At 32.2% G+C, this 22,638-nt stretch overlaps 1 protein-coding gene across 5 annotated transcripts; it reads left to right on the top strand.

Moving 5' to 3' along the window:
- Window positions 1–937: 937 nt before the first annotated feature.
- On the top strand, window positions 938–13,699 carry LOC133678664 (tip elongation aberrant protein 1-like). Of its 5 annotated transcripts, none has more exons than XM_062101090.1 (12): window positions 939–1,383; window positions 2,127–2,268; window positions 2,527–2,694; window positions 3,055–3,207; window positions 3,408–3,560; window positions 3,760–3,924; window positions 4,067–4,237; window positions 4,326–4,376; window positions 5,366–5,552; window positions 5,654–5,867; window positions 7,205–7,334; window positions 8,658–9,103. In XM_062101090.1, the coding sequence occupies exons 1-12, from the start codon at window positions 1,261–1,263 to the stop codon at window positions 8,690–8,692; spliced, it is 1,692 nt and encodes a 563-aa protein (XP_061957074.1). In that variant the 5' UTR covers window positions 939–1,260; the 3' UTR covers window positions 8,693–9,103. The 5 variants fall into 5 exon arrangements, with proteins under 5 accessions (XP_061957076.1, XP_061957074.1, XP_061957072.1 ...); XM_062101088.1 differs by lacking the exon at window positions 8,658–9,103 and adding an exon at window positions 13,071–13,699 and having other exon boundaries at window positions 940–1,383; window positions 2,119–2,268; XM_062101087.1 differs by having other exon boundaries at window positions 940–1,383; window positions 2,119–2,268.
- The last annotated feature ends 8,939 nt before the right edge of the window (window positions 13,700–22,638 follow it).

The following is a 22,638-nucleotide window of genomic DNA, read 5'->3' as shown; positions in this document are numbered from 1 at the left end:
TCCTAATGACATGGTTGAATTTGAGATTCTTGATGACAAGGTTAAATTTCTTAGTGTTTCCTAATTACAGGGTTGACACATATCCTTTCTCATGGCAGGGACAAACTTCTTGAAGGTAGAGTTAAGTTTTTTTTCCCTAATGGTAGGGTTGGGATAGAGGATTCTTGATAATAGAGTTAAAATAGAAAGTGCTTGATGACAATGTTAAGTTTGGAGATTCCTAATGACATGGTTAAAATTGAAGGTTTTTGGTAACAAGGTTAAAATTGAAGATTCCTGATGACAAGGTTGAACTTCTTGGTGTTTTCTGATTAGAAGGCTAATACATGTCCTTTCTAATGGAAGGGTTGTACTTCCTGATGATAAAATTAAAATTAAGAATTCCTTATGATAGGGTTGAAAATAGAGATTTTCTAATGACATGGTTGAATTTGAGATTTTTGATAAAGTTAAAATTCTTGTTGTTTCTTGAGTACAAGGTGACACCCGTCCTTTCTAATAGTAGAGTTGAACTTTATTGATGATTTTTCCTAAAAAATTTATGCAAAAATAAAATGTAATGATTTGGGATTAAATGACATGCATTCTTACCTAGTTAGAAATATAGCTCCTTTATTCTCTGTGATGCTTGATAGATGAAGTTTGTAATTTCTAAAATGAGTTTTTGGTTTTTTTTTTTTTTAACTCTTCAGGTTTTTACCCTAATAGTTAATTTGTTTAATTGTCTTTTTGTCACGTAATTTGCAACAAATAAATCTCTACTTAATTGACCATTTTTATTTGATAAATATCTTAGATGTTGCTTTTTAGTTGAATTATACTTTCAATTTTAATATTGCTATTAAAAATAAATTTTAAAAATAAAAAATATTCATTTATTACATTTCCAAATAAAAAGCTGCAACCAAGTTTACCCTAATGCCTTTTCTTTTCGTCCCTGTCTAATTATTTATAAACACACACTTTGCTTGAAGCCTTTCTTTCTGTTCTGCATGAAAACTGAAACAACAACAAACTAAAAAAGAAAAGGAAAGAAAAGAAACCACACTCTATTCTAAATCTACTGATAATCCAAAAAAAAAAAAAAACCCTCCTTTTATTTCTTTATATTCTGATTCTCATTCTCTCCTGTGTGTGACATAAAAACCTTACATTTATATTTTATTTTTCCTTGGAGAATTTTTTTCCAAAAGAAAGAAAAAATGAGATGGGAAAGGGTGCAGCAGCAGTTACAGCAAGGGGTTGCAATAGAAGAGTTAAATGGACCAAGGAAGAGGTGGGGACACACTTGTAATTCGATTAAAGGAGGAAGATTTCTCTATGTTTTTGGTGGCTATGGAAAGGATAACTGCCAGACCAACCAAGTTCATGTCTTTGATACTGGTGGGTTATCACTTCTTCTACTTTCTTTCTCTTGTTTTTATTTTTCTCTTTATTTCTTGTCCTCGTTATCCCTTACTCTTTTGCAATTCTGGGGTTTCCTTTGGTGCTTGTACGAAATCTGGATTTTTTGTTTAATGGGGATTTTGCGGATTTTCTTTTTGTTTCTTGGCATTAATTTTGTCTGTATTAAGTTTGGTGATGAGAGGAAATGTGATTACTGGTGTTATTTTGCTTTCCCCCCCTTTTTTCTGTAACTTGTTGAATTGTGTTTATTGGTGTTGCAAATTGCATGGGAGTTGTTGTTAGCATTAATTTTTGTGGCATTTATGGTTTGCTATTAAAATAGTGTTTGAAGTGTATGTTTAGGTTTCCTGTGGGTACGGGTGCTAATTTTTATTTCTTTCTTCTCTTTTTTAACTCTGCGTGCAAAATGATATGTCTGTGCGGTTAATTTCCTATTTTGGAGTCAATGAACTATACGAGGCTATGCAAGTATTTGTCCCACCTAATAGGATTTGATTATATCTGTACTCTATCATGCTTGTTGCTTTTGCTACTTGCGAGCATTTATTTTTCTTGCTGAGGTGTTCTTGGTTTCTTTTAGAACAAATTTTTCCATGTTTTCTTCACTTGATATTCGTTGATGATTGCCTTTTGAGTTGTTGAATTTTCATCTGCAATTTCTTTTCCCCCTAATTTTATTTTATGCTCCCAAATCGGGTTGCTGACTTGTAGTTAACCAGACTTGGAGCCAGCCAATGTTAAATGGCACACTGCCAGTTCCGAGAGATAGCCACTCTTGTACAACTGTTGGTGAAAATCTCTATGTGTTTGGGGGTACTGATGGGATGAACCCTCTCAAGGATCTGCGTATCTTAGATACTTGTGAGTGATCTTGTCCTTGATATTGATTCTATTTGATTTTCCTTCTATGTCACGCCCTAGTATTTTACGTGGCCATTGATTACATATCTTTGTCACAGAGCAATAATTTTCATGATGAAATAGATCTGATCATGAAAGAGTAACTAAGGAATGAGATTTAACAAAATTGTTTCTGTTACCTATGGTGCTGGCAACTCTGATGAAGATTTGCATTGAATCATATGGTTTACACTTCCTTCATTGGTCATCCTATTGTAGCATCACATACTTGGATATCTCCAAATGTAAGAGGTGACGGACCAGATGCACGGGAGGGTCATAGTGCTGCCCTTGTTGGCAAACGACTTTTCATATTTGGTGGCTGTGGAAAATCTTCAGATAATAGTCATGAAATCTATTACAATGATCTTTACATCTTGAATACAGGTAACTTTCTCCATATAAGGCTAGTCAGCAAGGATTTGTTTTGATCATGCTTTAGTTTAGTTTACAATTTATGCATACATCAAGTTCCTATGCTATACAGGACTACCAAGGATTATTTTTTATTTTTTATTTTTTATTTTTTATTTTTTTTGCGTCGATGTGGTGGGGGTTTTAGGGGTTGGGTTATGGGGGACTGAGTTGATTTTTCTAAAACTTATTGACTTTTCAGACTCTTTCGATGGGCTCTGAAAGTGGACAAGTTTTCATTTATTTTAGTAAATTATTATTCTCTTGCACATTGTTGTGCACAGCCGTAGGGTTAAAGACATTGTGTCCTTCATTTTCCTTCTACTTTTGTAGAGACATTTGTATGGAAACAAGCAATAACAACAGGCACTCCACCTTCTGCCCGCGATAGCCATACTTGCTCATCCTGGAGGGATAAAATCATTGTGATTGGTGGTGAAGATGGGCATGATTATTATTTGTCAGATGTCCACATCCTAGATACAGGTTCTGCTCATTATCATACATAAATATATATCCGCACACACTCACAGAACATGTGCATTTGTGTGTGTGCATATGTGAAGGTAAATTTTGATGTATTTGCTTTCAAACATATGCACATGATTAATTTCAATTATAATTTGAAATTGTATTTTTGTGCAAGGATGTGTTACCTACTCTTTAGCTTTCTTGTATTTTGTTAGAAACTCTTGCTTGGAAGGAGCTGAACACATCGGGCCAAAAGTTGCCACCTCGAGCTGGCCATTCTACTGTTTCTTTTGGCAAGAATTTATTTGTTTTTGGTGGATTTACAGATGCTCAAAATCTATATGATGACCTACACATGCTTAATGTTGGTATGTATCATGCTATTGTTGATAAAGTTTTAGTTACGTTGAAAAAATGCACTTCCCTCTCCCTGTAAATCCACCAAATTTTCAACATTTTACTTGTTTTTCCTGTGGATTTGAAAATACAAGTGGATTGTATCTTCAAGTTCTTGATATAGTTGTCGTTATTTATTGCTGTAAACATCTACATTTGTTATGGGGGCAGAAACTGGCATTTGGACCATGGTGATGACAACTGGAGATGGACCTTCTGCCAGATTTTCTGTGGCTGGGGACTGCTTGGATCCACTGAAGGGTGGTGTGCTTGTGTTCATTGGTGGCTGCAATAAGAGTCTTGAGGCACTGGAAGATATGTATTATTTACACACAGGTATGGTACATTCTCTTATATTTTTCTTGAACTAACGTTTCTCGCATGCTTTTGTTATGCAATTTTGTTATTCTATAAACCCCTTGTATCAGTCTAGATCATTATTTTATTTTGGTAATCTCATCCATTTTTTAAAATGTAGGTCTCACAAGACTGCAAGATGAATGGCGTATGGAAAAGTTATCTCTGAAAAAACAATTGAAACTAAAGTGCCAAGAACAAAATCTTAATTCTTCTGTGCATGAAAAAGTTTTAGTCCGAATTGACACAAATGCTGACTTTCACCACACCCTTTTGAGTTATGCCCAACCAGGTAAAAAGTAGATTTTCTCTCTTTTTATATTATTTATCACAGTTTCCTTTCATGAAATTAATCCGGTAGTTTTTCATATCTGAACCAGACAGAATTGGAGGTCTCATGCAATCACCAAAAAATGATTTAGAGTGCCTTGGTAGTATTACTTGTTTGACAATTATTTCAGTTTTTATCAGTCTCAATGAGTTTTTGTATGAGTTATTTACACGGTCCAAATATAGAACTTAACGTGACTAGATGCATCTAGCTTTTTATTTGGATGCTCATCTAATAAATCTTTCAGTGGCCTTTTTTATTTTGGAAAATGGTGAATTCTCTATCGGAAATTGGTGGTCTTTTAGCATTATCTGTGTACTTGGAAAATCTTCTATGGTGTTCCTTGTAATGCAATATCTTAATGTCCTATAAGTTCAGTGTCTGCTCTTTGTTGGGACAGTGTGCAATTTCTTTTATCTGCTATTTACTTCTTGCATAATGGTCTAAAGCGTCATTGAGGATTTATTGACCATGAAAATAGATGATATAATTTCTTTTCTTTTCATTTGAAATATGGAGTGGGAGTGAGTTCAAAAGCACAATTGGGGATGTTGTGATTCTGTTTCTTATGTGAAAGTGGACGAGGATGAATTTAAAATTGTCCTCCTGAAGGAAATGCAATTTATGAAATATGCTCTGACCAATTTGGAGACGGAGCAGGAGGAAGGACTCCTGATGATATTCTAGTTCTAATGGAAAATGCATCTTTATGCTATTTAAACAGAGGAAAAAAATGTGGAAAAACTTTTTTAGATCTTGTCCCTCCTGGAATTTCTTTTTCTTTGTTAAGATGCAGCCAATGGGATTGAAATAAATTTTTGGTTCACTTCCTTTTGTCTTTCTTTTCCAGTCATCATAACCATTTTTTGTATCCATTACCCAATATTTAAGCATGTCCAGATACTCAGAGACTGCTGTTATGTAATAAAATGGGGGACCTTTTTCTTATCATTATGTAGTAAGCATATATGGCTGGCTAAAATTTAAGCACTTTAGAGGGGGTAATATGGTAAGACTAGCAATTTGGACAGTTTTGTCCTGGTTTCATGTGAGTTGAACACCTAACAAAATTTGTGCTTTTATTTGCAGGCAGAGAAAATTTCCCGTTAAATCAAACACAGCATGATCATGGGAAGAAGACATTTCAAGCCAAAGTTACTGAAAGCCTTCCTCATGGATATACCATTGAGACTATTGTAGATGGAAAGCTTCTACGTGGAATATTATTTTCCAACAAGCAAAGTTCTCCCCAGATAGTTAGCCACAATAACCGCAGGTGAGAACATGGTATTTTTTGCTAATGCTTAATTGGCAGTTGTTGCTATAACTGCATTTCCCGTGAAACTTGTGTTTATTTTTGCTACATGCCCATATCAGGAAAAGGGCAAGTGCTGAAAGTGGTGTTGTATTGAATGGTGACTACAACAGCAAATCAAAAACTTCTAAAACCCTCAACCTGGATGCAGTAGAAAACATTCAGCCAGACAACGCTCATGGGATGGAATCCACAGCACAGGAACCCAAGACGGAAGCTGCTGCTGTCCCTGATTTAAAAAATCTGGCTTCCTCTAATGTTCATCTGTCTCATGAGGTTTAAATCTTTTTGCCTTTTTCTTCATTCAATATCTCCTGCATGTTTTATTCAGTAGTCTTAGTTTTGTTCTTTTTAGGCTAAATGCCTGCTTCAAATGCTAGTATTGGAGAAACTGTGAATGGAGTTCATCTGAATGAACCAAGGCGATTTGCGATAAATTAAAAAAAAAAGTAATATTATATTATAATATATAAATATAAAATATATATCTTTCCAATTAAGATTAGATCATTAGAAAATCAAAAGAAAATATAAAATACCATAACATATATAAAGTTATATTTTTCACCCTTAAAAAATAAGATAATTTAAAAAGTAGCCAAATAGATTAAAAAGCAAAATTAAATATCAATTAAAAAAATGGATAAATAGGTCAAAATATAAATTAGTTTTTTTTTAAAAAAGAAAAATCCAACATATAAAGAAGAACTTCAAGCAGACACTAGCCTTAATGCCTTACACCTAGTCACAAGGTGCTCGCCTAGGCAGTGCTTCATTGAAATCCAATGCCCGAGGCTAATAAAAGTGTTGGGGCTCACCTTGGATTGCCTAGGCAAGCGCCTCTTGACTACATTGCTTTTAAATGATGGTCGTAGATTACAGATCATGAACTAACAGGTGTTACAAAACAATGTGGCTATTGTTCTTTAAAAAAATAGTAAAGTGTGAAAACAGAACTTGGAGTACAAAATTTATTTCAAAATCATATTATTAAGTGCCTGTTGGGAGTGTGATAGAGGTTACTTTTCAAAGTGTTTTTTTGCTTGGAAATATATCAAAATAATATCTTTTCATTTTGTAAAATTTATTTTTAATATCACTTCAAAATGATTCAAAAACACAAAAAAAAAATAAAAATTTGAAGCTAAAAAAAAATTCAAAATTTTTCAAAAATATAGTTAGATTACAATGCCAAACAACCTCTTTGTAGGCCATGATTGACCTTTTATTTTCTCAATATCAGCCAATTACGTTATCTAATGAAATCGTAACCGTTATTGTTGTGAACATGTTGACGGCACCACAAAACTGAACAACGGTCAGAATCCTCCGATCCCATTAAATAATGGCCATTATTTAAAACCATGCTCATATGCATGCAGTAGCCAGCTGTTTTTGCTAAGCATCATGGTATGTCTGGTTTGGTCACGCATCTCCTTGTGCTCTAGGAGCTTCTGAGAGCTTTTGCTCGTATACCAATTTTTATCATGACTTGTCAAGACTTACATCTTCATGGAATTAATTTAACTGTCTAGAGTATAACCTATTCTTCATGTTAATGGGTCTAATGTGAATTGACCTATCAATGATTTTTTCCTTTTGATTTCCTTCAGGTTCCTCCAAATGCAGTACCACCAGCGACTTCTACTCTGAATTTGAATGATGATATGACCTCTGATATAGGATTTCTAAAAGAGAAGTCTACTGCAGCAGAGGGCCCTACCACTTTTTCACTAAACCAAGGTATGAATCTAGGAAGGATTTAGTATTTGGCCAATTACGGTTGGCAAAACTCAACCCATCCCTAGTTTGTCACATGATAATTCTAGACTGGGTTACAGTTAGAAAATCGGAAACCATTTGTTAGTGAGTTGGCTTCAGGGTTTATGGGTTGGCACTGTCAGGTTATAATTATTTCTGACCTGTACTGCTGCTGATATATGATAAAAGATAAAACCTCATTTAAATTTGAGGTATTTTATCATGGGTGACTATTTATGCGACTTCTGAAAACAAAATGAATTTCTTATTTTGTACTCAAATCTGATGGAGTGGGTTTGAATCTCACATAATATAAGCCATTACTAGTGCTTTTCTGACCATTGTCAATTTTTGCTTTAAGATAGCAAGCTCTGGTTTGCGGAAATAGGAGCTCTGATTCACTTAGCTAATTATAAAAATTTTATTTTATGAAAAAAAAGGAAAAGAAAAGAAAAAAACTTGTGATTTAACTCACTATCTTCAGCTTGTCTGTTGTATTAGGGGTCTACAAAAATATTATGTTGCAAACCATATTGGTTTGAGTGTTGGATTAGGTTTTCTCCTACCATCAAGATGAATGAGTTAGTTGATTCGGACCTTGTTGAAAAAGGCATTGCCTCCATGTTCATCCCAATGTATTACTACCTTATGTCTGCACACGTGTTATTTTTTGTCTTGAATTGCATTTCAAATCACCCACTTGATGAAATGTCTATGCTATATTGATAGTGGCTTCCAAATTCAATACTTTATGATTCTGATGTGATCAATACCTCACATACATAAGAGAAAGGGGCTATTAGAGATGTATTTGTAACTTCATTATTCAAATTAATTAATAATTAATAGAATAGTTAGTTTGTAAGTAGTGTCATGATATTTAAGACTATTTTCAGACAACATTTTAAGTTGTACAGATAAATTGAAAATAGTCCTGGCTCTTGCATTGCGTCAAGAGATTTCTGTGCTGTCCAACCAATGTCAAATCTGTGACCATAGTTATCAGGCCCGTATTTTAAATAATGGCCGGTCAACAACTGCTGAGGTATAAATGGTCCGGGGAAATCGATTTGATTGATGAATAGTTGACCTTTTGGAATGACTTGATACAAACCACCTGCCTGTGTACATTATGGCTTGAAGGTGGTCATAGATGCATTTGATTGGTGATATCCAGAATCTGCACTCTTAACTGGTGTAATCTACCGCCCTTTTGTTCATACCTTTTCCTTTTTCTTTCGTTCTTTTTTTTTTTTTAATCCTGATTGACTTTACACCTTATGGACCCATTTGTGTTACATGCAGTTTTGTTTATTATCGGAAATATCTTGAATACTTGATCCATCTTCGTACAATTATGGGAAAAGAGTTGCTTATCATCAAGTTGGTGACTAACGGGTGTCTTTTCATCTTTGGGGCAAAGGCTCGATATTTGCAAAAACACATTTAGCTTATTTCATTTCTATGAGATGTTTGACTTCTCTTTTGATTGTGTTAACTGGGAGATTAAAACTCAAGAAAGAAGATAATAATGAAAAAAATAAAAAGGCAAAGAAAAAAAAATGTGGGCAGACTAGAAAGTTGTGTTATAAGACTTGTCCTAGCTTGGTTGGTCAACGTTCAATGACTTGTTCATCTAGGGTAAGTGGAAGAACTCGAGCTTTAGAAATAGTGTAAAAAGGTGTGGAATGTAATAGTTAATGCATTTGCCAATTGTTATACAAATCTAAATCAAATACTATTTAGATCTACACTAGCTAGTTGGCTTGTGTTATGTTGCTGTTGAGAGAAAAAAATTATTTTAAGACAGAAAAATACAAAGACATTGTCAATGTATTTTCTAGGATGGAGAAAATTTTTAACCATAAATTGAAAATTTGATGGATGTTTAATAAAAAAATAATAATTGAGAATTACATGCGATAATAAATATTGTTTACACTAATTAAAGTCTAAGCCAAGAAGTTGAGAGATAAATGTATATTAAAATATATGATTTTGTATAGTGATAAATTAAGTGCTGAGAATCATCAAGCAAACACCATCATATAATCTATTACATGTTCCAATTGAGCCTATTATAATGTTATGAGCTAAGAAGATTAAAAAGGCATTTAATTATGTAGTTTTATATTAATGGATTTAACTTTCAATCTGGCTATTGGATTATATTGAAATTTCGCTAAAAAATTCTAAAGGTCTTGTTTTTTTATAAGGATAAACTCTCCGTAGTGTTCAATCATTGAAAATGCCTTACGATAAAACTCAGAAGTTCCTATATGGAATTTGTAATATTTTCATAATTGATTTAGGATTTTTTTTTCTATTTTATTTATAACTTCTTTGTTATTTTTATAGTCTTGTTTAAGAAATTTTACATAGGGTTATTTAGCTTGTGTTTAGAGAATAAATTGATTATTTAAAAATAAAACTTGTGCATGAGAGTTTATGTTTACTCTTAGTTCTTTAGATAACTTTCATAACTTATCAAAGATTAGTATTTTATGGCGTTCATTCTCATACATTCGGTTCTTGATTTGTTATAACCAGTGGATCAAGGTTTTCAATCTTATTATTTTGGTTCTTGATTTGTTATAATTAATGGATCGGGGTTTTCATCCAATAACTTTCTTTCATTTAGGTAATCATTGGCTGATTTTTTTTTTGGATTGTGTTCAATCTTGATTATGGATTTTAAATTTCTTAGCATTAAGGTTTGCATCAATGAGTTCTTCAGATTTTTTAATTTAATAGTATGAAAATAATTTTTTTTTAATGAATAGTAATAAGTTAAATTTCATTGAAACAAAATAATGTGCTTATAGATTCCTTATTTTCTTTTTATATTTTCCACCAAAAATATAATTGTTTTTCTATGTTTTTTATTTAATAAAAATCAAAAGTAATGAGAACAAAACCCTTAATTTAATTGCTTCACTCTCGGACATCCAACCAGCGTATGTTATTTCTACTTTTGCCAAGTTAGGAAAACTATTGTAGAGGGATTTCTAGGCTTGATTTGCAGGGTTTACTCCACAACCACCCCTCATAAATTGTCTTTGTTCATTATCCTGTTTGTAGATTCGTTTACATGCTAATGAAGTATAGTTTTTATCTATAATTTTCTTGACCATTCTCAAGGTTTCCCACACCAATTAGTCTGGTAAACCATCCATTGAAACCAATGTTTTCTTCTTCTCACTGAATCGAACCAACCCAATTCTTTTGGCTTCTAGCATAGTCTGTGCTTTATATATATATATATATATATATATATATATAGAGAGAGAGAGAGAGAGAGAGAGAGAGAGGGTGAGATTGTACATGGGTGTTTTTCCTTTTTTTTTCATTTGTTATAGATCTAGGTTTGGATTAGGAGGGTGGAGGCTAGGGTTTTTTTTTTTTATAAAAAAAATTAGAGCTATTTAGTAATTAAATGGAACATAATGCTAATCTTATAAATAATCATATGTATTTTTGCTTTTTTTTTTTTGGCATGTCAACTTGAGGACGTAAAGTGTTATGAATATATAAACTTTATGATGTGAAGTGTAATTTATGGAAAAACATAGATAAATTAAAAAAATGATTAAACTATAAGAGGTTTTTTGTAATTATTTCAAAAAATGGTGATTTTCTATAAGAACAAGAAAGGCATATTTTTAAGTAAAACCCTTTTATCCTATTAGCGCGTTTCATTTTTTATCGGTATTTGTTTTTACCATAGGATTTGTTTTTCAAATATCTTATCATATACATGAAAGCAAGTTTTAATTTAAAAACTAAAATTATGATAACTTTGATGCAAATATGTTAAACAAAATATAAGAACAATTTGTTGGATTTCCTGAAACACGTATACATAATGAAAACAATAAATTTAATTTTTTTTAAAGTCTTAAGGATTTTGTTAGACAGATATAGAGTTGTTTAGAGTTTATACAAAGATTATCTTAAGATTAGATGTTTTTTTTTTTTGCTTTAAATAATTGCTTCAAAGCTGGGTTGTAAACTACAAGTTGTCCAAGTGTTCGGCCAAAAATGGTAATCCACATAAACAACCAATAATGAATCTCCTAAATCCTTTTAGAAGATAAAGATTGTTATGCCTTTGAGTACTAGGTTCTTTTTATGTATTTTTCAGTTGTTTTGTACTATTATTTATTGTTTTGGAAATAAGAGTGATGTGGATCAGCCCATGAACACCAAGGATCATAGTTTTTAAACCCGACCTGGTACAATGATCGGGTCACGGGTTAGATGGGTTGACTCGGGTCAACCCAAAAAAAGAATAGACTGTTTAGATTAGTTATGGAAAGCAAGCATTCATCTTAAATTAGAGTCAAAACCATATAGCAACACAAACACTTTGATTAATACCATATAGCAACACAAACACTTTGATTAATAGACTGTTTAATATATATTTTTTCACATAATTTAAAGCTAAAAATATTTAATAAATCACAGTCCCTAAGCAAACTATTCTTGTACATCTCTAAAACCATACATATCAATAGGTAATTGGATCTAACAATCCCTTGCGATGAAAAGCTGCAGAAGTTGTCTTGAATCACAGCAAAATCTATTACACCTCTTCCCCGCCCCCCTTCACTCTTTCCTTCTTTTTTTCCCCTTTTAATCCACTCTTATAATCAACAGAAACTATCTATATTCAATTTTTGCCAAAAAAAAAAGTTGTGTCAAAGAAGAAATCCCAGTTATTGATCTCTTTGTTTCCACTAAAAAAAAATGTTTGTCCAAAACTAATGAAGGAATCCCAGTTATTGATCTCTCTATTTCCACTTCAAGTGACACAAAAAAAGTTGTGTCAAAGATTGGAGAAGCATCAAGAATTAATTAAGACTAGTTTGCCTAAGACTAGGGAGATGCAGATAGAGAACTAACCAGAAAAGCTAGAAACCACAAAAGCTAGAAAGCCACAATGGAGATCCATTGGTGATTTAATAATAAAAAAAAAGACGGGGACAAAACTAGGTATGGCTTGCCTTGAAATTTTTTTCATGTGGCTTAAATTCCTCTGCTCTTCTTCGCAACTAATATGGCTTTGAAGATTGAAGAGATTAGGTTTTTTGTCTTCATCGTTTTAGCCTTTTACTTTCAAACTGTTTGACACTAAAAGGATAAAATGGTGATGTTTATATATATATATACACACACACACACACACACACACACACACACACACACACACAGTTGGGTCTCATCTGGGTTTACCCAAATCGACCTGGTTTTGCTAGGCCAAATCCCTGACTAGTTTTTTATCAACCCGACCCGATTCCAGCCCGGGTCGACCTATCGGGTCGAGCCGGGTTTTAAAACACTGCCAAGGACTCATTACACATTCCAAATGAGCCCATCATAAGATCCAAAGCGAAGGCACATAAAGAAACATTGAATAAGCTAGTTGTGCAAGTTTTGACCAAGGCTAAACTTGGGGATTCTTTGGAGCATCAAGAGGAGGTCTTGGTACATTTAATCCATGTGTAAGAGGGGTCCAATCCACCCTTATTTGGGCCATGAAGTTTCGACAACAAGACTTTCAATTTTGTATCAGTTCTGGCTAGGCTTATTATGTGATGTTTTCATGTGCTTTATGGATTCCTAACTAGTTTTGGATCTCTTATTATGTGTGGGATTATTAATTATTTCCTTTAAATATTAGGATTTATTAATTTTATTTTATTTTTTTGTCAGGTAAAGAGAAAACATAGCAAAGCAAATAAAGGAATCTAAGCTGACTTAGAAAACATATGTGGCTGGAAAGTTTCCTTATTGTGCAAGGAGAATACTTCAGCAACTTAATTGTATTTCCTAGTAATGGAATGATACCAAGAAATGGCAAAGAGAAACATTAAAGACAATATCTTTTTTCTTCCAAACGAATGATAAATACAAGGTTGATATCAAAATACTATTCTAACTTAGAAACCAAAGGGACAACAACTTCTCTTTTAGTTTCTAGGATTATTAGGAAGCATTATAAGCTACAAATAAGTCTTGTATCAAACTTACAATGTTTTCTTCTTTCTTCTCTTTTCACGACGGATAAAGACTTAGAACTTATGAGCTTTATTTTTATTTTGTTAGCTACAACCCAAAGCTTATGTGAGCTTAATTAATACTTTGTTTTCAGCTAGGATCCAAGGCTTGTTTGGATCAAGGTTTGGGCTTACTAATAAATGTTTTGGGTCAATTTTTATAAGTTAGTCAATTCAACCCACAAGGTAGATCCATTAGGATTAATTTCTTAGAACTATTTAAACACATGTAAGCCTAAATTTCGACATTTTTGATGAATAATACTTCTGAAATTTTTAGTTTAACATGTGAGAAAGATTCTTGCATTCTTTGATTCTTAAAAAAACTGAATTTGACTTATCAAAGATTAATTGACTTCGTGGCATCATTATACTTCATTCCAATAGTTTTGTTGCTTTGGGGAAGGTTCCATTGTATCACAATCCTATTAGACCTCTTTCGACTTTCTAGGATCAGATCTCAATATTGATTGTGGGTTGCATGACCACATGATTGCAAGGTTTATATTAGTTGGTATCATAGCAAGGCTTTAAGAATAGGTCATGTCCTTCTGAAATTTCTGTTTTTTTTATTGTTCGTTAAGTTTTTTCAATGTTTGCGTCAATCTTCTTCTTCTTTATGTTTGCGACATACTAGTAAAAAAAATAACATTTTATTTTTTTATTATCTCTAAACATATTAGTATCATAAAAGTCTAAAAAAAAAGAGAGAGAAAAAGACATTATTCAATGCTTGTTGCCATTTTGCAGCAAAAACACAACTTTTAGAGAACCCTTAGCAAACCACCTTAAAATTAATTGAAATTTCATAAAATTTGTACTGGGGATGAAATAACACTATATATTAAATTCAGGCTTATTTCAATATCGTTTGCTTGAGGTTTCAATTCATGATTTAATTTTGTCGTAAATTGATCATACATGGATTTTGATACCTAGGCATAATAAAATGACCTATAAACTGAGATTTGTATTTTGTTGGGTATCAAGATACTACATACTTCAAGTTCTTAGGTACAAGGTTATCTTTAGGTCCAAGTTTTTTCCAATTCCTTTGGTTCTTAGGTATAAGGTTACCTCTAGGTCAAACCTGTTTTTTGGCTTCCCGTGTTGTGTTTCAACTTTGTAAGGGGTTACTTGACCATGTAATCAAGATATCCACATCATTTGTTATCAGAGTTAGGCTTTAAAATCAAGTTATATCCCTTTATTTACCTTGTTTTTTTTTTTCGGTTCTTCCTAGAATTTGAGTTTTGTTTATGTTGTCAATTTCTTTACATCTAGCACTGGGTTTGCATTATTAGGGTTTCTTAATAATAAAAAAAACCCTACTATCTAGAAAAAATTTGTTGTTGCATCAAAATTTTTCTACTTGTTTCTAGTTTTAGTAAGATTATTTCTATAGTTTAGAGACAAGTTGTGTTAATTTTATTTTCCCATATCGTTAATTAATTCTAGTGTATCTTTGTCTTGTCATTATGAATCACCACGAATCCTTGAGGGAAACATTAGAGGAGTGTAAACACGTGAGGGAATGGGTGATGAATATATATTTCTTTTCAACTAATCAATTTTTTAGATTCAAATATGTCTGAGTCAAGCAATAGCATGACATCATAGAGAAGAAAAAATGAAATTATAACCCAGTCGTGAATTATGAATTAGTGAATGGATTAGATGGCCAATGAATTTTGAGATAAGATGGATAGGTTGGAGAGGCAACATGCTAATAATCATTATAGGGGTTCAAAATAGGCTTAAGCGAAGAGAATTTAATGTTATAAGGGTTGTTAAGTGAGTTAACACCAATGTTGATTAGTTTATGGTTGATAATGTGGATATGGGTGATGTTGATTTTGATAATATGTTTGTGGGCCATGAATAATGATTTGGAAAATAATAGAATTTTTGGTTTGAAGGGGATAAATATGATGATAATTTTGGCTAGAGTGGTAATTACAATTACCGTGACCATAATATTGAGTTTGGTAAAGATTAAGCTGAAAATATCAGTTTTTTTAGGAAAGAATGATTCAAAAGTTTATTTAGAGTGGGAGAACATGGTGGAGTGGATTTTTTAGTGTCACGATTATCCGGATCTCAAGAAAGTCAAGCTTGTTGTGATTGCTTCTATTGACTATACCATTGTATGGTGGGATCAATCAATAATAAACCGCATGAGGAATTATAAGAGACAAGTTGATACTTGGAATGAGATGAAATCCATTATGAGGAGGAGAATTGTGTCAGCCATTACTATAGAGAGTTGTATTGAAGGTTGCAGAGTTTGAGCCAAGGTACAAAGAGTCTTGATGAGTATTTCAAAGAGATGGAACTTGTTATAATTTGAGCTAATGCTGATGAGGATAGAGAGGATACTATAGCTAGATTCATGAATGATTAATTATGATGTAACTCATATTATAGAGTTGCATCATTATATAAGTTGGAGAAGATGGTGTATAAAGCCATGAAAGTGGAGAGACAACTTAATTTAAAGAGTATCATTTAGCAAAGTCAACTATTAGGCCCTTCAACACCTTGGAAACCTAATTAGAAGGCTAACACTGTGGTTAGTCTATCATAACCAACTAGGAAGGGCAAGGCTCAATACCTTAAAGAGAAGAAAAACATCATAGTTGCTGGTAAAGGTAACAATGATACTCTTACTTCTCATAATCATGATATTAAATGCTTTCATTGTATGAGTTTTGCTCATATTACTTCACAGTGTCCAAACAAAAAAGTCATGGTTATAAAAGCTAATAATGAGGTTGAGACTGATAGGGAGGATGAAGAGGAGAAGATGTCAATATTGAAGGATGCTGATGATGTTTGTGTTGATTATTTGATTGAGAGAAAGACACTTATGGTAAAGAGAGCATTAAATATGCATGTCAAGGTGGATGATTTAGAAGATTAGAGGGATAACATATTCCACACAAGATGTCATGTTCATAACAAGTTATATAGCTTAATTATCGATGGTAGTAGTTGCACTAATGTAACTAATAAAGAATTGGTGAAAAAGTTGAACTTACACACTACCATAATCTCATACCTTATAAATTACAGTGGTTGAATGATAATGGTAAGTTAAAGGTGAATAAATAGGTTTTAATTGTTTTTTCTAGTGGTAAATATTGTGATGAAATGTTATGTGACATTGTGCCAATGCAAGCTAGTCATTTGTTACTTGAGAGACCGTGATAGTATGATAGGAGAGTTATGTATGATGGGTTGACAAATAGGTATTCCTTTGAGATGGATGGAAGGCCAATAACTCTTGTACCTTTGATACCTATGTAAATATATGATGAGCAGCTAAAATTGAAGACAAGGAAGATGGCTCAAAATGAGAGTTTATATATCAAAGAGATCTTCTTTACTAAATAAAGTTCTTTCAGGTTTTGATGATGATGCTATTTTTTAGCTTGATACTGATTTGTTTTCTTCAGGGGATGATCTTCATGTTATATATTCAAGGATAAATCCTTTTGAAGAGGCAGTACAAACCAAGTTAGGTCTGAAATGTTGCCTTAAAATGCCTATTGATAAGTTTTGCATGATCAAAATTATCTCTCAAATTGTATATCGGATCGAGCTGAAATTATATAGGAATATACCAAAAACATCTAAATATATTGTGGTAATATTTCAATTTAATCAGAGTTTGGAAAGACATTATTGAAATTAGTAGAAGTTGTTGTTACTATTTTGGCAGATTCATCGACAAAATGTTCTTTTTTGGCTATTTTTGGCCCAATTAGTCTAGACTTGTAATGGGTTAATTTTGAATAGAAAAGGGAGAATATGTGAGGCTTATTTAGGCCCTAAACTTGTGCATGGAATTGGACTACATGGGTTCCTAATGTGGCTTGGATTCATTGAAGAATTGAAGTCTATATTTTGCAAGGATTCCATGTCCCATATAGACTTGATGTGGTGGCATCTAAAGGGATCTTTTTCTTAGGTTTCTTTTCCTTAATTTATAGGTATTCCTAGCACATCAAGATGACTTAAAGGAAGCAATATAAGGAAGGAAATTCTAGCAATCAAAACAAAGTTTCCTAGTTGAATTCCTACACTAAAAGTTTCAGCCAAAACACCACTTAAGATAGCTTGAATATTCAGCTGCATGAAGGAATTCTTACATAAAGACTTTGTTTTTATTATCCTACTTTATTTATTTGATGTTGAACAATTATTTTTAATATGGGTTTGTTTTGGCTCATTATATATTGTTTAGGGATTTATTTCATTATTGGATTTATGTTAGTTAATTCCTAGTTTAGGTACATTGGCTTGCAACCCAAAATAGATCCATCAAGGTTATTTAGAGGAGACTATAAAATATTTTTTCAAGCTACAAACTTTGGCTACTTAGTGATAATAAACGTGAGTTTCTTCCTTTTGATTGTTTATGGTAAAACATCTTTTCTTTACAGGGACAAAGATCATACATCCAACTTATCGAAGATTAACTAGCTTTTTGGTGTCATTTGTATACTTTGAGTTCTTAGGTACATGGTCATCTCTAGGTCAGAGTTCTATCAAACCTTCTTTTCAGCTTTTTAGGTTATATTTCAACATTTTTTAGGGTTGTTTGACTATATGATCAAAAGGTCTGCATCAAATATCTAAACACCTATCATGATCTTTTAAATATTAGGAAAGTTATAAATGGTTTGACTTAACCTTTCAATGATAAGTTTCTACGTGTAATTTTTATCATTTCATCAATAATGTTATGATTTAGATACTATAGCATAAAATGTGTCTACTCTGTCAAATCATATTTATTCTCAACACCATATTCATTGATTTTTTTTATAAGATTTGAAACTTTTTTCAAATCTCATTCTACCTTACACAAGGATTTACAAATGAAACATTTTCTCTAATTCACCTAGGGTGATGAATCCTCTCTTGATTACTCAAATATCTTAAAATAGTTAATCTTATACCCAATATTTACTTGTTTGTTATCCTTGATTAGGATAACGCGTTACAAGATCAAAGTATGGCATTCTCTATATAAAATAACTTAGTAATTTCAAGTCTAAGGATCACAAACACTACTATCATATGAGTCTTTCCATAGACTTAGGGGTGAAGGAATTAGTTTCTTGGTATTGGGATTAATTCCTGATAATGGATCATGAATTTAGATTCCTAAAAGAGGAAATAATGTCCGATAATGGGTGATGAATTTGGGTTCTCAGAAGAGGGAATAATGTTTCATAATAGACAATGAATTTTGATTCCCGAAAAAGGGAATAATGTTTGGTAAAGGGAGATGAATTTGGATTCTTAGAAGAGGGAATAATTCCGGGTAATGGGTGATAAATTTAGATTTTTTAAAACGAGAATAACACCGGGACGTGTGAAGGAAAGAGTTCCCGATGTTGGGTATTGCCTGGAAAGATTGGGTTTTAATACACACACACACACACACACTCACACATATATTCATCCTAAAAATTATAGTATACATAAGATACCAATAATAATTGCGTTTAATTATGGAGGATGTCACAATTACCTCTTAGGTCTTCACATTTTTTAAGGATCGTATGACATATAGGGCATTTATATACCTTACTATGCAGTATATCTTGGTCTTGTCAAACCATCCCTTTTTTGGCTTGTCTATGGTCTATGTAATATTTCCTAGTACTAGTATTTGTGAAAAACTCCACCTTTTATTGTGGCCAATCAACCTTTATCCTTTAGAGCTCTCTCTTTCTAAGGAGCCTATCAAGCTTGTACGTACCCATTGTTGTAATGAGTTAGGGAAATGGATCATCATTCACCTTCATCTTCTTATATAAAAAATGGATGCATTCAAATTTTAAAGCCTTCTAGATTTGATTTATGAAGACTACATAACTTCTAGTGTCATCTTTCAAGAATCATGCCATTTATAGTATTAGTTCCCTTTGATTTTGTTAGTAGTGGGGATAATGTGATTATTAATGAGCTTAATTTTCTCCCAACACATGAACTAGTCAAAGATCTCTTTGGATTTTTCATATACCAAAACAGTACTACTTTAGTAGTGTTTACATAGTTTCTACCAAGTTTAGTAGCCCCTTTAGTTTTTTTTAACATAATAATCTTAAATGGTCTTCCATCTTTTATTTCATTGATTAATAGAAGTTGTTGCTTAACCTCCTGAAACTCTTCACTCAAGTGAGTGAGTTAATAGGGTATGTCTTCCTTGGTGGCTTTTTTTCTACTCATTTTTATAGCATTATCTTATAACAAATAACATCATCTGTAAGGGTGTAGATGTTTAAGTTCTTGGTTCCTATAAATCTTTTCTTTATGTCGCATTATATTCTCTCGAGTGATAACTTTATGCACTCCTACTCTGTTATAGTTATAGTGCAATTAGTTTTCAATGTCATGAACTATAGGGTATAAAGTTTTATAGCCTCTCCTAGGTATTAGACTATTCTAGCTAGATCAACTAATGTGACCTCTAATTCTCTCATATAGAAGTTCTCATGGAAATGAGTTAAATGGTAGTTTAGAGAACTAGTGAAAAACTATTTTGATTAATGATGAACCAAACATCCTTTACTTCATGAAAGGGTTCGATGTGCCATAAACACATTGATCAATGTACCATATGTTTGAAGAGTGATTGGTATGTTAGGCATTAATATGTTAGAAAATTTCCTCCTGTATAAGGCTTACTTGTTCCAAATACCTCTATTAAAGTGCTTAATTGTTGCAAAATTCCTTGGGATTTTCCCTCGGGTGAGTATGTCCATATATTACTAGGCCAATTCTAACAAAGCTTGTTTGGTATCTATTTAATTTATAAAATATGGCTTGTATGGTTTGGTTGGTCACTACTGTATTGTTGTGGTAGGCCATGTTAACTATGTTTTTCATCTCCAACTAGAGAGACCTTATATCAACATTAAAGAGACTTAAATGGTAGTAATAATATGATCCTTCAAGAGAAACTACGGTTAGTTGGCTAGAATTTACCATAGTTGATTGTAACCAACATATGACATGTTAGGTCCATAAAATGGATATACGTATGATTGTGTATCCATTTTCATACACCAATGTGCCCGTCTATGATTAGTTGTGACGATATTATTAGAACTAATGAAAATGTAAAGGATTATATGAGAACACTAGGGATGTGTCTATATAAAGTTTTGTGTTATAGTGGTGAGTTAGACAATGAAAACTCATCTCTAATCACATTTACCACTAGTTAATCCACCAAAATTTAGGGAGATAGTACATCGTCAAACTCCTCGTGACTAGGAAAATAGCTTCTTTCTATTACTTTTACTAATTTTTTTATCCATTGCAATAGTGATGAATTTACCAATTTTTTCTTTAAAGGCATGTTTTAATGAATCTAGGTCCCGCTAGACATGCCAATTTATATATTACCAATTAAACTTCCTTAGGTGTAAACAATATAAACAAGGTCATATATTATTATATGTATCTCTACCTTCGATAATGTATGTATATTTTAGGTGTAAGCAATTAGGATTGCCGATGTAAGTAGGATCTAAACTCTGCAATAATATAAACAAGTCTAAATACTACTGTAAATGATAGTCAACCCTATATATTCAATTTCAATAATTTTACGTATCTTTTTTTTTCTCTAATGTGTTTTTATTACTTTCTTTTATTTACAAATTTCTTTTCTTTATTTTTTTTGCTTTAAGATTCATGTAATCTCCTTCCCTAAACTCCTTTATATTTTTGCACGGTTGTGCTTCTTGAATATACAACTTTTTTTAAGGATTTGAGATCCAAAGTCCCTACTTCTCATTTCATAAAGGCATTTTGACTTCATCATAGATTTAATCCTAAGTAAGTTGATTGGCAATACTATTTAAAGTGGAGAGCCTTTTAGAGACATAGTTATAGGGACTAAGGAACCCTAATAGAGGGTTAGGGGAATGAGAAAGTCCAAGAGACCCTGAAGATGATTAGACAACTTTTGTATCTGCTTAATGAAACATACCTAATCAATATTATCAAGAAAATAGTGGTGTAATGTCAAACCTAGCTAAAGAGTTATATTACAAAAAATCCTTCTTCAAACAACAGATCAGTGTCTAGCCTATAAAGGGCTCTTACGAGGTTAAAAGATAACATCCCCCTGTTGATGTTCCACTTTTTTTTTTTTTCAAAGTTTGTATATATGATGCCCACACACTTCAACCTCTATGATAGTGAATTGTATTTTAATTAGTGGGTTACCCTGATGGCATTTAAAATTTTTTAGTTATACATGTTTTCCCTTTAGAAAGGTAGGCCCATAAAGAAAGTCATCGCTGATAAGACTTATCATTGTAATAATTTAGAATTATTTATGCATGCATGACATGTTATTTAATCAAGTATAGAATTCTTTATTGTATTAAGAGATATAAAAAATGGTATTTTATGGATGTGAGGGAGGATGAGTTAAGGTATGCTTGAGGCTACATATGGAATGATAAGAGGATTGTGTTACATGGTAATGAATGATTGTGGTTATGGTGTTGATTTTCATGGGGTGGACTAAATTTTAAGTAGAGTCCCGTATGAGGAAGCTTTACCAAAATTTCATTAAACTAGACAAATGTACCCATTTAACTTGATAAACCATTAGTAATGTGATAGAGAATATGGCTAGTTCCTAAGGAAAGGAATTTTTTTTAGTAAAATATATTAAAAAGAAATGGTTAATAAATGGATGTTCCAATATGTTTAAGTATATTAAATATACTAAGAAAAGTTGGATAACGTTTGATTCTTCATTGCTAGTGCATGTTATAAACAATTAGGGTTGGCAATCCTCATTAAAAGGCTAAAGAAATGGAAATCATTATCACGTGGGTTCATAAATAAAAAGGTTGTATTAAGGATGCATTGTGAGCATGATCAAAATGCAAAAGAAAGATATTCTAAGTATTATGTAAGAAAAGAATTCACTAGTATTAAAAAAAAGTTGAAAGTTGTTTATAATGTGAATTGGAAGATTGTATCACGATGAGTTGGAAAAAAAATGGTCCTGTAAACCCCAGGTACAAATTTAGCAAAAAATTAGAGAAATATTTTAAATTGAGTAAAGGAAATAAAATGAATAATGTGTGAATTTTGATAAATGAGACACAAATATATGTATATATAAAGGTAAGGATATGAAAATTGATCCAAAATCATTTCTTGTAAATGTTTGATTA

This window comes from Populus nigra, chromosome 18, assembly GCF_951802175.1.
Source record: "Populus nigra chromosome 18, ddPopNigr1.1, whole genome shotgun sequence".
In the NCBI taxonomy this organism is placed as follows: Eukaryota; Viridiplantae; Streptophyta; class Magnoliopsida; order Malpighiales; family Salicaceae; genus Populus; species Populus nigra.
The sequence above is the reverse complement of the archived record's forward strand: the minus strand, read 5'-3'. Positions and strand labels throughout refer to the sequence as shown.